We start from the raw sequence: 13979 nt of genomic DNA, 5'->3' as shown, positions 1-13979 counted from the left end.
CTGCTTCTCACCTGCAGGCTCCTCCAGGTCCTCCTCGTCTCTCCGTCTCAGTGTGATCAGATTCCTCTGCCTTGCCTCCTCTATCCTGTCTGCCCTTTCCACATCTTTGCCTGTTTGTAGTTCCCCCAGCGTCAGATCTGAAGTTTGGCTCGAGTGTCTCCTGGTCCTGCTTACTGCCTAGGTGACCTTGAACAGCATGTTTCACCTTGAGTCTCCTGGTGTCTCACTGAGAGATACAGATGCCTATCGGACAGTGTTGGCTGTCTCCACCCACCCCCGATGTCCAGAAGCATCCTTCCTTCTTTCCCTTCCACTCCCGAGTTTGCTTCCTTCTTGGGCGTCTTATCTCTAGCTTTCTTTTGTTGCTTGTGCCCAGCTGCTCATCTCCCTTCCAAATCTCTCTGAGCACTTATGTGTCTGCAGAGCTCATAAGCCTGCTCCTCAGAGGCCTCATGAACTCTGCCAGAGGCAGAGCCTTTGGCATTGAAATCTGGGCGGAAGGCCTCTCTGTAGCCTCTTTGGAGATTTTGCTGGTGCTTTAGGACATTCTGTCCTCTACTCGAATCTCCCTCCTCCCCCAGAGCAAGCCAGATGCTCCCTTCAGAGAATAAGGGCAAAAATGAGGCTGACTGACTGGGCTCTGAGTCCCACCCTTCAAGTCTCTCAGTGTATGCATACGGGTCTCTAGGAATGGAGGGCCGTGGGGCTTTTCCCTCCAGACTACAGACACCTCTGTAATATAGCAAGCTAAAAACCGCTGGTAAGGGCCTCTTTATCCTGTCTTCTATCTTTGAGATTCCCAGGATACATTAGCACATTAAAAGGCTCAAGAATCTGGTGAAACACCTGTGTCATTTTATGTAATGCAGCCTTTCCTACTGACCAGATCTGAGCAACCCTCTGCCTTTTTTTGGGGGGGGGCGGGGGGGATCTTACAGGGCCCTTTGGGAATGTATGGGTGTTTCCCTGAGTCTCATGGGTTGTACATTATGGGATCCCTGGGTGGTATATAGCCTGGTATATTGTGCAGGCTAAATAAAAGTCTCTGGTATGTTTCTAGAGGCCACTGGACTAGGGCACTCGCTGGGATTTGCTGATGGGTTTGCTGCAAGAGTCTGTCTCCTGTCCGTACCCACTTCACAGTGAAGACCTAGGCCTTACAGTTCCAGAGCATAGCAGGCTCAGCCCAACCATGGCTGCCCTACCCCCAGTTCTGACTCAATATCTGGTGCACCCTCCCCATGGAATGCCTTCCTCTTCTGTCCTACCTTATCCATTAATCCCTCCCAGCTGCCCTTGCCTGTCAGAAGCTCTCCCTGGGATCTTAGATGGAAGTGGGAACTGCAGTTATTTTCATTGTAAAAGTTGAGAATATGTGTGTTGAAGGTTTGAAGACTCTACATTGGACCTCTGTGTTCCCAGAAAAGAAGCAAATTACATTTTCCCTACCCCAGCCTATGGGCACCTGCCCAGCCCTGCTGAGCCCTCTGTATGACCCACATCAGTCATAAACAGAGTCCCCAACGAAAGTCATTCCCCAAAAGAGGTGTTAAGCAGAGCAGCCAGCAGCACTCTTCTGCATGTTGCTGTCTCTCTTTCCGCTGGGGAAGGCTAGCTTCTCACCGTGCTCTGCCTTTCCTCACTCCTTCAGATTTTCTTCTTTTGCTTCAATTTTTTGAAGCATATCACCTCCGAAGAGTTCTGCCTGAAGACCCTGAGGTAAGTGGAGGGAGGCAGAGGCACTCAGGGGCACTCCTCCACAGTGGGGTATTGCCATTTGTCCTAGCCCTGACCACTAGAGCCAAGTGTCCATGCTGAGGTCCTGAGTGAAGAGGGACTGAGTAGTCTCTCATGGGGAGAGCTGGTGGTGCTGTAGAAAAAGAAACAAGCCTGTGGGAAGGAGGCCTCGCCACTCCTCATGAGCTTGAGCTGATACTCATCCCCCTTGAGCCCTATAGTAGCCCATCTGTGGGTGGGAATGTCGCTCAGTAGCAGTGTCTGCCCACCATGCTCCAGGCCCTGGGTTCAAGCTTCAGTACCATTAAAAGAAAAAACTCAGAATATGACCCCATAGAAACTGAATCATGTTCAGCTGGACAATCATGGTGCACATCTTTAGTCCCAGAATTTGGCAGGCAGATCTTGAGTTCAAAACCAGCCTGGTCATCTGCACAGCGCAGCAGAAATCTGCTTCCAGCCTGGAGAACAGTCTCGTATGTCTGGCAGTTGCTCTAGAACTCAGTGAGAACTTGGATCCTGCGAGTTGACTTCTTTACCTAAATTTGCCATTTGTTGGGCCACAATTGTGTCCCAAATGGCCAAGATGGTAAGGAAAAGCAGGCTGCGTTGACTCGAGTCTGGCACATGTGACCAGCAGACTGGTAGAGCCTGGAAGTAGGCCTGCTACTTGGCAGACTCTTGTTGGTAGGGCCCATCTTTTGAGGTGCCAGGATTTGGAACTGTTGTTCAGGCTGGGCAAAGTCAGTGGAGAGAAGAACAAAAACTCCAGCTACAGCTGAAATTTCCTGCTTGGGGTTGTCATTCTAGGAGGAAGAGTTTGCCAACTCGGGATGCAGGCTTCACTGTGGAAGATATCTGCATGTTGAGTGAGTCCTGTCCCCTAACAGGCTTCACTTCTTCACCATAGCCACCTGAGTATAGAGCACATGGGGACTATGCTAGAAGCTTATTTGTCTAGCCACACAGTGTTGGAAAGCCGGGAGATGGGTAGTGGACTGGTTGTGGGGAAGGTAGCATGCTAACTTTCTGCTGTTTCCAGGACACAGAGATCGAGGCAGCACAACCAGCCTAGGCAGCGACTTCTCCCTGGTCTTGGAGCACTCACCAGGAGCTGTGGGCAGCTTCAGCTATGAGGCTGTGGAACTTGTCCCGGCAGGAGCACCAACTCAGGCAGCTTGGTGAGGGGCCAGACTGAGATAGAGCAAACTCACAGCTGTAGCCCAAGGCCGCCAGCCCTAGGGGGCCAGGCTATAGCCCCAGGAACAAACAGGGCTCTGACAGAAGGCTTGAGAGCATAGCTTCATCCCCTGCTGTCAGTACTGGGCCTCAGAGCCCAGCCATCTGGTTGGTGAGGTGCACTGCATGGTAGCCCAAAAGCATAAAGGGCTGGTGATCCCAATGGGACCAAGGAGCAGCAATGAAATGGGGGAGGGAAGAACACTTGTCCAATGTGGTCCATTGTGCCAGGACATGTGGGGAGCCATCTTAAAAGGTGGGTATGTGATGGTAAGGAACCTCCTTTGAGGATCCTCCCATGAAAATGTGGCAAGATCTGGGGCCTCCTTAGACACATGGCAGAGTCCGTGTAGCACTTGTGAGTGAGAGAGTGGAGCAGTTAGTGTGCCACTAAGAACAATGTTCTTGAATGACCTGAGGCTAATGGGCCGATGCATTGGACTGTCTCAGCCTCTCAGTTAAAGTCCCAGCCCTTGTTGCCTTGAGCCTGGGAGAGGGCCAAGTATTTCTGACATTTTCCCCATATACAGAGTGACTCTGGGGCTCTAGTAGTGACAGCCTTGCTCTTCTGCCACAGGAGGAAGAGTCACTCATCCTCCCCACAGAGTATGCTCTGGAGCCGGCCACAGCCCTCTGAGGACCGCCTACCTTCACACCATGGGCTCACTGAAGCCAAGTCTTCTAGCTCTTCATCCTCAAACCATTCTGACAACTTTTTCAGGATGGGCAGCAGTCCTCTTGAGGTCCCCAAACCCAGGTGAGGAACCTCAAGGGGTTAGGAGCCTGCTGCAAGATGTGGCTGGCCTTCCTCCATCATCAAGGTTGGAAGTGGGCTGTCTCACATTTAAGTTAGCTGGTTTTCCTTGGTATGCACTTTGATGGGTAGCTGAAGGACGTGTGTGCTTAGCAGGCTCACTCTTTTGAGAGATTCGTTGCTATTGGGGCACAGAGACTTCACTGGTTTTTAAAAACATTTGTAATTGTTTCCTGGAATGCTGTGCAATACATGGGTACACAAACATGATGGTCAGGACTGCCACAATGTGTCATCTTTGGAAGAGCCAGACCTCTGGACTGCCCATTGTTACTCAAGATGGGTCGGAACACTCTGGGTTCATTATATCTCGCATCCTATGTCCACCCTGGTGGAGAAGCTACAACAGAGAAGGCTCAACCAGATGTATGGCTGTGGAAAACCACAGCAGCTCAGTATATATTGAAAAAGCATCAACTGATCCAGGACAGGTGTGCCATGAGGAGGCCAGCATGCTGCCTCCTGGGTAAAGTTAAAACTGAGTGTGCACCAGGGCCAGTGAATGGGGGTGGGCATGGTCTGGCACTTCGGGGAAAGCATTTCCCAGCTGATGGTCCTACTTTTTCCCTTTCATATTCCAAAGAATGAGTGTTGATTGCCCTCCTGTCTAAATCCTACAGAATTGATAGCCCTTCTGAACAGAACAAAACACCACAGGGCCAAGAGGTCACTAGAGGATTAAAAGTGGACATGAGCTCTGGAATCCCACTTAGACTTGATCCCAGCTTTGCCATATAATGTCCTGGTAGGTTTTTGACTCGGTGTTCTTGGTAGCAGGCCTGTTAAAAGGTTAAAACTTCTGGTACCCTCCTTCACTCACTGGACAATAGGAGACAGGAGGCAGAGCAGTGAATGGTGGGCAAGCATGATGTCAGCTGCTCTGGCCAGAGGTGGCCCATGTGCCCCACCTACAGGTGAGCCCTTCATCTCAGTGCCATTTGCAGATCCTCCCTGATACATTTGTTAAGCCAAGAGTATAGCCCATTGGAGCCTTGGTGGCTGTGACTAAATAGAGCTAGGGCCAAGCAGACACCCCACATTGCCTGTGCCTGCTTACATCCTACACATGGGGCTAGCATGTGTGCCTATGCTGTGACCCCTCATCTGCACTTGGCTGTCCTTAGGGCTACTCTGGGTTGTGGTGGCACTATAAGACTCTTGCTGTCTGAGATGAGGTTCTTGCTTATGGTCCCTGCCTCGTTTTCTGTCTGTGTAGCACCACTGAGTAACTGGGCAGGAAACCAGAAGGTTCTGCTTGCCATCTAGGCCTCACCCCATTATAGACAACTCATGTTGACCTGTCAGTATTCTTTCTGCTTCCTCACCCACTGTCATCGCTTCTTTTAAACCTGGATTGTTTTTTAAACCTTTGAGTGAGTGACTTTATCAGCTGGTCCAGAATGTCTACAAAGGTCCTCTCTCTGGGAGGCTGAGGAGTACGGGGGATCCACCTCCAACCTCAAAGCCCTATACTTGAAGGCCAGGCCAAGGATAATGTGGACTTAAATGGGAACTGGGCAGGCAGTGTTGGGCAGGTGTTGTGAGCAGCATCTGCCCAGAGCCAGGCCAGCTAGCCAGGCAAAGCAATTCTGAATCGGACATCTGCTGCCAGCGGTTTAAAAGACTACACTATTCTGATTTGGAGCATTCTAATTATGTATTTCCATTAACATTAAAATTAATTTAGTCTCTTTTATCTCAAAGTGCCTGAGGGATCCTGTCATTAGCTATTCTGCCTCTTAGGTAACAGTAGCCAATCAGGCCTTGAGTGCTACAGGCACTTCTGTGTGGAAAACACCCCTTTAAGAAAGCCATCTGACTGCCAAGTCACTGCTAATGTGTGCTAGGTCTCATGTGTGCTCCACATTTCTCTAAACTTAAAGTGGGACCCCATGAGAGGAACGGGAGGCTCTGCTCATGAAGTGGGGAGGGGAGTTCTGTACAGTGTTGATTCATACACACCAGGCTTCAGGCCACATCTCTCATTGGGAAGACAATCAATTTTTGGCTTTTCACTGCCGTTGTATAATCAGCCACAGGGCTCTGATTATACAGCCTACACTAGGAGTCACCCTGCTCCACCTTGGCATGGCCTTAATCTTTGCTCTCATGTCTCTTTATGAGTGAGGGTGGGGGTTCTGGCACAGTGCTGTCCATGACCAAGAAGATGGTGCCACCACTGAGCCCAGCTTGATGCCAAGCTGCCTGAGGAGCAGATGAACTTGGCTGAGAGACACCCAGCAGCCTGGTTGAATAGCTAAATAGCCACACAGGAACTAACCTCTGCTGCCCAGTTAGCTGCTTCCCCAGGCACTGCCACCTGCTCATCATACAGCAGTGAGCTCTGTCCCAGGCTGTTCACACAGCAGAGAAGACGGCCTGCTCTCTGCACCACACACTTGCGGTCCTGCTCCAGACCTAACATGGGTACTGACATATCTAAGGCAGCCCAGCTTGAGACCTTGGGGAGAAGACTGAGCCCCAAGACTTCTCCATGAGCCCTTAGGAATGTAGGAGGCCTTGTGGGGCCGACATGCTCAAATATAAAAAGTGAAAGGCCAGTTTAGTAAGAGTCCCCTCCCAGGTTCCTGGGCAGAGGCCATGGGGCCATCCTTGAGATGCATCCCAGGGTGCCTTTATGATTGGTGTCAAGAGGACGAGTCTGGATCCGGTAACATAGGCCCTCAAAGGCTAGGCCCTGGCTCCGCTGTTCCCTTCAGGCCATTGGCCACCTGGTGAATGGCTTTCCTTTTTCTAATCTGTAATCAGATTCTTCGGACAGGAAGCCACCTTTAGACATTCTATGACAGCATGATTAGTTGAGATGCTTTCAAAAAGCAGTAAGGGGAACAGAAAAGACAAGTAGAAAAGGTACTTCAGGTACACTCTTACCTGGGTATACTTCTCTAGGTACTTCAGGTACACTCTTACCTGGGTGTACTTCTCTGTTTCCTTCTCGTTGCTCCTCGGGCCAGCTGTCTCCATCTTGCCACAGTGGCTGCTGGCAGCTCCTACGACTCCCCTTGCTTTCTTTTCTCACACAGAAGGCTCTCATAAAGGCCTTCTCTTCAGTCACACTTAAAAGACCTCTTCATGAGCTAGCCTTACTCATATTAAGAAGGAAAACCAGCCAGCAGTGGTGGCTCGTGCCTTTAATCCTAGCACTAAGGAAGCTGAAGCAGTAGACTTGTCTGAAGTCAGCCTCGTCTACATAGTGAGTTCCAGGCTACCCAGAGCTACAAGGTGAGCCCCTGTCTTCATTTGGTTTTGTTTTTAAGGAAAATTGGCTAGAATCCGCACGGGCCAAACCTGATTTCAGTCACAGCTTTAGCCTTCCCAGCTGTGCAACTTGGGGGGAAAAAATCAGTTCCCTCAGAGCTCAGTTTTCTCACCCCGTTCTTAAACAGGAACAGTGACCCCAGAGCCCTGTAAATTAGGGTAAAATGGGACTAATGAAGTCAGGCCTCTCATACCTGCCATGATAGATGATTGTTCTTTCCACAAATGTTCAGAAACTGTAGCTTTTTTTAAAGGAACTGTTCTTATCAATCATCTGCCAGCCATGTCAGGGCACTGGACAGCTGGTAAAAGGCCAGGCCTGGTGCCTCACTCAGACTTATGCTTGCCTGGATTCAGCCAGTACTCTTTGTATCTGTATTTTTGTGTTTCAGTACAGATGCTCAAAGCTCCCTGGTGTAACTGCCCTTAGCTAGGTGTCTGCCAGGAGGTAGGGAGGCTGGGCCTGGACTATAAGGTGTTGCCAAGGAGCAACACCTGTGCAGAGGCTGAGGTCCCCCACCCTGGTCTAGGACAAAGCCCCACAGCCCGGGTCTAAGGGGCGCTTGGCCATGCTCTTTCTGGTGCTTGAGCAGGAGGTGAAAATTCAGACTTCTGTTTTTGCAGGCTTTGTTGACACTTGTGGAGGAGCCGAGAGCTGGAGCCTTAACTAAAGCTGGTGAGGGTGACCCAAATACTGAGCTTGCTACAGCCCTTCTTCCCTCCTTGTATGAGACACAGGTCCCTTCAGAAGGACACTTACCTTTTGTCTCTGTCTGTTTAGTCTGCTGTAATCCAAGTGTTAAGTGTCTTCAAATGCAAGAGCTGAATGGTTATTTTACATCACCTAGTCTTTAACTTTTATCTCAGGGAGGAATTTCTCGTGTTCGTTTTTGAAATTTTTCATTGTCTCTCAAGAGTGGCTGCTCACTGAAGGCTGTTTTCTGTCCTGTAAGAGGGATACCCTCTTGCTGTGCTCTTACCTGGTACTGCCTCTGGAAATCAAAAGGAATTGACTACCCCAGGGGACCATAGTGCTTAAGGGGAACGAGGCAGTACTTACACATTCCCTGGGCGGGCTTCCAGGTTTGGGCCTTGAGAAACTTCATTGCATTCCGTGTCCAGGAATGTCTTGTCTCGTCTTCCCAGCTTCCTCTGCTCAGGTGCTCCACTCCTCACTCTCTAATCGTCTTTGAGTCTCAGAGCTGTTTCCCCATAAGTTGCTAAAGATGGGCAAAGTCTACCCATCAGATAGGCTAGGGGGACCGAGGAGCCAGGCTGTGCCCCTCAGCTGGAAGTTTGCGCTGGCCAAAGGCCCAGCATAGCCAGAACGCCCAGGGCAGGCTTCTCTGCGGAGGCCAGCTGTGATTACAGGTCTGAGGTTTATCTAGAAACTGGAAAGCCTGGCTTCATGCACCTTCGTGGCTTCTGTCAAGTACTAGACAGACCATGTTCTGTTTTCATCTCTAAAGACATCACACTTGGCCAAGGGTCACCACAGTGATGAATGTGGCAAGGCCTGTGTTGAAGGCTTTCCAGTTCACAGCAGCTTTTAATGTAGAAAGCCATTTGTTTTCCCTTCTCTCAAGGTGCTTCTAGTTTAGGACAAACCTGTATGTTGTCAAACCTGAGTTTACAAAAACCTCATAAAGCCTATGAGATGGTGCCTGATGATCTGTTTGATCCCAAGGTTCCACATGTGGAGGGAGAGAAACAATTTCTGCAAGTTGTGTTCTGACATCCACTGTGGCATGCATGGATTACATAAACATATATAAATGTGATATAAAAATGAAACTCCGTTCTTGGTGTGGAGGGAGGCTGAGGCAGGAGGATTGCTACGAATTCAGAGCCAACTTGGACTACATAGTTTTGTTGTAGGCATCTTTCAAACAGATCACCAGAGCTGTACTTAGGTCATGGATGCTTGACAGTAGATTGGCCAATCAGGGGCTGGAGAAATGGCTCAGTGATTAAAAGAACAGGCTGATCTTCCAGAGGACCTGGGTTCAATTCCCAACACTTACATGACAGCTCACAACTGTCTGTAACTCCAGGTCCAGGGGATCTGATACTCTCACACAGACATACATGCAGTCAAACACAAATGCATGTAAAATTAAAAAAAAAAAAAAAAAAGATTGGCTGAAATAATGTGGTGAGGGAAGGGGAAGTGTTGTCACCCCAGGATCCACTGATGCCAGAAGCTAACTAAGGTAAAGTATTTTGGCCCCCCCCCCCCCCCCCGCTTCCTGGGCCACCACTGTTCATACTCCAGCCCTGTTTCTGGATCCTTGTGGGAGCTGTATTTGCTCTTCTTGAGTTAAAAAAATAAAAGGTCAGTCTTAGCACTTGGGAGGCTAAGACAGGAGGACTGCTCAAATTTGAGGCCAGCCTGGGCTATGTAGTGAGTTCTGGGCTTGATGCCAGAGACTGACTTGCAGCTTCCCAGACGCCCACAGGTCAGCTGCTGTCCAGGACAGAGGAGAAAGCATAGCATGAGTGGGGAGGTAGCAGCACAGCTCCCTCCCCAACTCCAAACCTCCCTCTTGTCAGAAGAGGCCTGATGAAGCTGTCAATTTGCAGCCTGATTTGATTCATCCCTCCCCTCCGGGCATAGCCGTGAATTTGCTCTGTGGCGCTCTTGAATACAAACTCTGGCTCCTGGAAGGAGCTGCAGAAGAAGGGGACCTCAGGACTCCGTCTGTTCACTCTTCCATCTAGGTCACCACCCTCCACAGTCTCCAAAAAGCTTGTCCTCCCTTCTGATAAGCTCTCAGTGGCCCTGGGTTCCACACAGCACAGATGCATGTCACAGAGTGGGTGACTGCCCTTGGGCCCAGCGCCACCTAATCTTCGTGACAGCTACTGTTGAGGCGCTTCTTTATGGCAGCAACCTCTGGGAAAGGCACATCTGCTACAGGCTTTGGGTCTGGGGAACCTCTTGTTGCCTTGCTTTGCTCTTGGTCTTTGGCTTCTGTATCTGTACAAAGCACTCCTCACAGCCTAGCACACCTCAGTCTTCTGTCTCAGTCACTCCTTACCCAGTTTTGTTTGCTCTTTTGGAGAAAGTAGTTGGCTTTCAGCTGCTCTATCAGAACCTCACAGCCGTGGCACAGGGCCATTTTGTTGCCCACTCTTCCCCAGAGCACCCTGTCAGGCATATGACTGACTACATCATCTCCCCTCTCTCTCCTCTCTGCCCCAGATCAGTGGACCATCCCCTGCCCGGATCCTCTCTCTCCACAGACTTTGGCAGCTGGCAGATGGTATCGGGCTGTGGCAGTATTCAGGAACGGCCTGTCCTGCACACAGACTCCTCTCTCCCTTTCAGCTTCCAGGATGAGCTCCCTAACAGTTGTCTGTAAGTGTCTTGCTTGAGAAGGCAGGATACTCCCCTGCCCCTGTCAAAAGCTGGAGAGCAATCAGGAGTGCTGGTCAGCAGTGAGGGTGAGGCTGACCTGAGGGAATAGCTTGGGGTCTCTGCCCCTCCCCCATTTGTCTGAAGCCTGTGGATCCCCAGGGAGTGAAAGACTCCTGTGGCTGCTCAGGAAGTGCCTTAGGCTTCATGTTCACTCTTCTCAGCATCCAAAAGCCCATCCACAGATGTGTCAGGTGTACCCTGAGGGGAAGCTAGCTGGACTGTAACTTTAGAGGATTCTATTTATGTGTGAGGCTTTGCCTGACATAAGAATCCTTTGAAATCAGAACAGTGGGGTAGGAAAGTAGGTGTATGTTAGAGGCCAGAGCAGAGTGGCACTGAGTTATCCTGGGTCTGCAATGCAAGCAGAACCAAGAGTTCCTTTCTACCCCAACTCTTCCACTTTTGCTTAAGGACAAAAATAAGGATTAGCTGGCACTGCTGGATCATAAGCCTCTTCCTCTGGGAAAGTTACATGTCCCCTTGCCAGCGTCTGTGACTTGTAGATGTCAGGCAGGAAAGAACCTCCAGTGGCCCAGGAATAAAGCCTGCTCCTCAGATGTACATAATAACAGGCCCTTCTGTAAGCCTTCCTTCTCACCTCCAACCATGTCGGGATGGCTGGAAAGGATAGGGACTCACCCAACCACTACTGGAATCCGGTTCACAACATTCAACCCCTGGCTGTTGGATTGGAGGCAACTTACTCTGGAAATTGGGAAAGATGCAGGTCCTCTTGAAGTCACACCAGGAGGTCACCATAGGACTTCTGTATCCATTGCCTAGCCCAGGTGCCCTGGCAGGCAGGCCCCAAGACACAAAGCTAGATCTTAGGTTTTTGATTTGAGGATTTGTTTTTGAGACAGAATCTCTAGCCTAGGTTGGATTGGTATAGTAGTAGCCAGAGGTCACCTTGAACTTGTCGTCACCAGATTACGTGCAGGGCCCCCAAGCCTGATTTATGTGGTCCTGAAGATGGAGCTCAGCTTCATCCATGCTAAGCAGGCACGCTACCAAGCAAGCGCAAGCCACATCCCCATCCCATTTTTGGAAGACAAAGTCCTTTGATCTTTTTAAGAAGTATTCTGCCAGAGTGGTGGAAGAATCCTCTCAGGACAGCGTGGGTCGCCTCAGAAGCATGCAGAGGCAGCCCACATCATCCAGTCATACAAACCAAGTCTGAGGTGGTCTCTGAGTTCTTAGCCAGCGCCCCAGATCTGGCAACTTCTCAAAAGAACAGATTATGAATTGGAGTCTCTTTCCATTCCTTGTGAAGACGACATTGAACTTCATTAGGACAACACTCACTATAAATCCTAGCTGCTCTGTTCCCAGTCTATGTCTTGGACTCTTAGCTTTGACTTTCCCAAGCCTGTTAAGCAGCTCTGGAGAAATTTGCTATCCCAGCCCCACTGCCTGCTTCTGTCCTGCATACATCAGTACCCTGTCTTGGTTCCATTTCTTGTCACTAAACAGATTGGTTTTTGTCCTTTCTGCTTCCTGAAGGTAAAGAGGCCATGTGAATATGCAGGTAGGCCCTCGGCTGCTATCCCTTGTATTATATGGATAGAGAGACATCCTGTTCTCCACTGAAGCCTAAGAGAAGCACATGGCCTCCAGCCTGAGAAAAGCCTCATTAGAAAGGTTCAAGGACACATGTCTCCCCACAGTGCCAGCAGAAACCTCAGGGTTGCAGGGGTAGGCATCGCCTCCTTTTCCTTGTACTGCTGTAGGATCAGTTTGACTTTGCTTTGCCCAGAGCATGCTGCTTCTCTCTGCCTCTCAGACAACTCCCACCAGCCTATTTCCCTGGGCACTTGTCTCTCCTCCTCCTCCTCTTGGTTTCAAGACTGCCCTCTATTCCCACACTTCCATCTGTTTCCCCAGGACCTGGGCTTATTAAGGGGGCACTGCTGTTGCCTCTACAGAGTCTTGGAGAGGATTCTCCAAGGATGGCTTCGGAGGACAGAAAGCTGGGATGAGTTAGTCTGTGGAAGGCTGTGGAGACTCCTCTGGGTCTGTGGCTCTCCAGCCAGTCCTCTAGCAAACCGTCTAGCAGAATGTCTGCACACGCCTGACCTTGAGTCCAGAGGATGATACCCTCAAGCCTCTTCTGTTACAGACCCTCTAGGGCCTCAGACAACCCTTTGTGGAATTTGCACATGGATAAGCATGAGTCATGTGTGCTTATTTCCCTGTTTGACCTATAATTCCAGATGATGGAGTGAGGCTTTCTCAATGCCATGATCAGTGTCCTGATAGAGAAGGGAGAAGAATCAGAGCAGTGCCTTCCCAGCTTTTTCCACGGGGAGATCTTGGCCTCTTCAGAGCAGCTAGGTTTCCAATGGCTGAATCTCCTCTGGGAGGGGAGGGTGTTCAGTTCTAGCCACAAGAAATCTGTAGCTGCTAGCAGCTGAGACCTGTTGCCATATCTTGGGGGTGGGGAAGTGCTTCCTTTCTGGCAGGCACAAGCTTGTGTCTCAGCTTGTTCTTAGGGGGAGTGGGAGCCAGCAGGTGTTGGAGCAAATAAATACACCACTGCTTAGCTCCACCTTCCCCGTCCACAGAATGGTTGTTCATCCGGCAGAAAGAAGGGAGAGTCAGTGCCCGATCGTGTGTGGCAGGGTAGTGAGCCCATCCATGTATTTGGAGTCTGGACTGCAGGCTAGATGCTGACTTTATGCAGTTGGAAATTCAAGGATAGGCCATTTGGAGTGGCGTTGTTGGATCCTGTCCTATGGTAATCTATTCATCTCTCTCTCTTCTCTACAGACTTACAGCTCTGAGTGACAGGGAGACACGGCTGCAGGAGGTGCGGTCTGCCTTCTTGGCTGCATACAGCAGCACAGTGAGGCTTCGAGCTGCAGCCCCCAGTCCCTCTGGTGCCATTGGGGGCCTGCTAGAACAATTTGCCCGTGGTGTTGGGCTCCGGGGCACAAGCACCAGTGCCTTGTGAAGCTGACAGCCCATGGTCGTTTCCTGCCCATCTCAGCTGAGCCCTCGGTGGAATCAAGCCATGCCTGGCAAAAGGGGCATTGTGGAGCAGGGGAAATGTCACATCCATCCCCTCACTGTTGCACACTTGACAACCCCAAACCTGAGCAGGCCTGAGGATGGGACTTTCTACCTCCCAACCTCCTGACTGGTGACCACTCTTGTCACTGCCTCCCACCAACCCTGCCTGGTCTTTGGATTACTGTCAACTCTCAGAACTGTGTTGGAGGGTACAGGGGGTTCCCAGGGCCTCGTGAAGGCTATAATGTCAGAAAAGACCCCAGTCTGCACTTTTTGTTTCCTGGGAAGGAGAGTCACCTGCACTGAAAATGAGGCAATTTCACACTAATCACAAAATAAAATCAAGGTTTTTGAACAGCTTCTCTCTGGCGTTTCTGGTTGTGACTGTCCTAGGGCTACTCAGAACCTTACTGCCTGTCCTTGTGCCGGATGAAGGGTTAAGCTTTGAGGATGGAAGCAATGGAGGGTTTATCTGGT

General features: G+C 50.3%; 1 protein-coding gene across 7 annotated transcripts in view; it reads left to right on the top strand.

Annotated features, from left to right (window-relative positions):
• Mtmr14 (myotubularin related protein 14) overlaps nt 1–13864 on the top strand; it is a 42768-nt gene extending 28904 nt beyond the window's left edge. For 4 of the 7 annotated variants that reach the window (XM_032905958.1, XM_032905957.1, XM_032905962.1 and 1 more), the window contains 6 exons: nt 1652–1719; nt 2548–2606; nt 2780–2918; nt 3554–3733; nt 10275–10430; nt 13260–13864. In XM_032905958.1, the coding sequence (XP_032761849.1) occupies nt 1652–1719; nt 2548–2606; nt 2780–2918; nt 3554–3733; nt 10275–10430; nt 13260–13443 (786 nt within the window). In that variant the 3' untranslated portion in view covers nt 13444–13864. The remainder of the gene's footprint in view (nt 1–1651; nt 1720–2547; nt 2607–2779; nt 2919–3553; nt 3734–10274; nt 10431–13259) is intronic. The other 3 variants (XM_032905959.1, XM_032905963.1, XM_032905960.1) reach the window with 2 other exon arrangements.
• Nucleotides 13865–13979: the final 115 nt, after the last annotated feature.

Source organism: Rattus rattus, chromosome 6 (genome assembly GCF_011064425.1).
Source record: "Rattus rattus isolate New Zealand chromosome 6, Rrattus_CSIRO_v1, whole genome shotgun sequence".
Lineage (NCBI taxonomy): Eukaryota > Metazoa > Chordata > Mammalia > Rodentia > Muridae > Rattus > Rattus rattus.
This window is presented reverse-complemented; position numbering and strand designations above follow the sequence as displayed.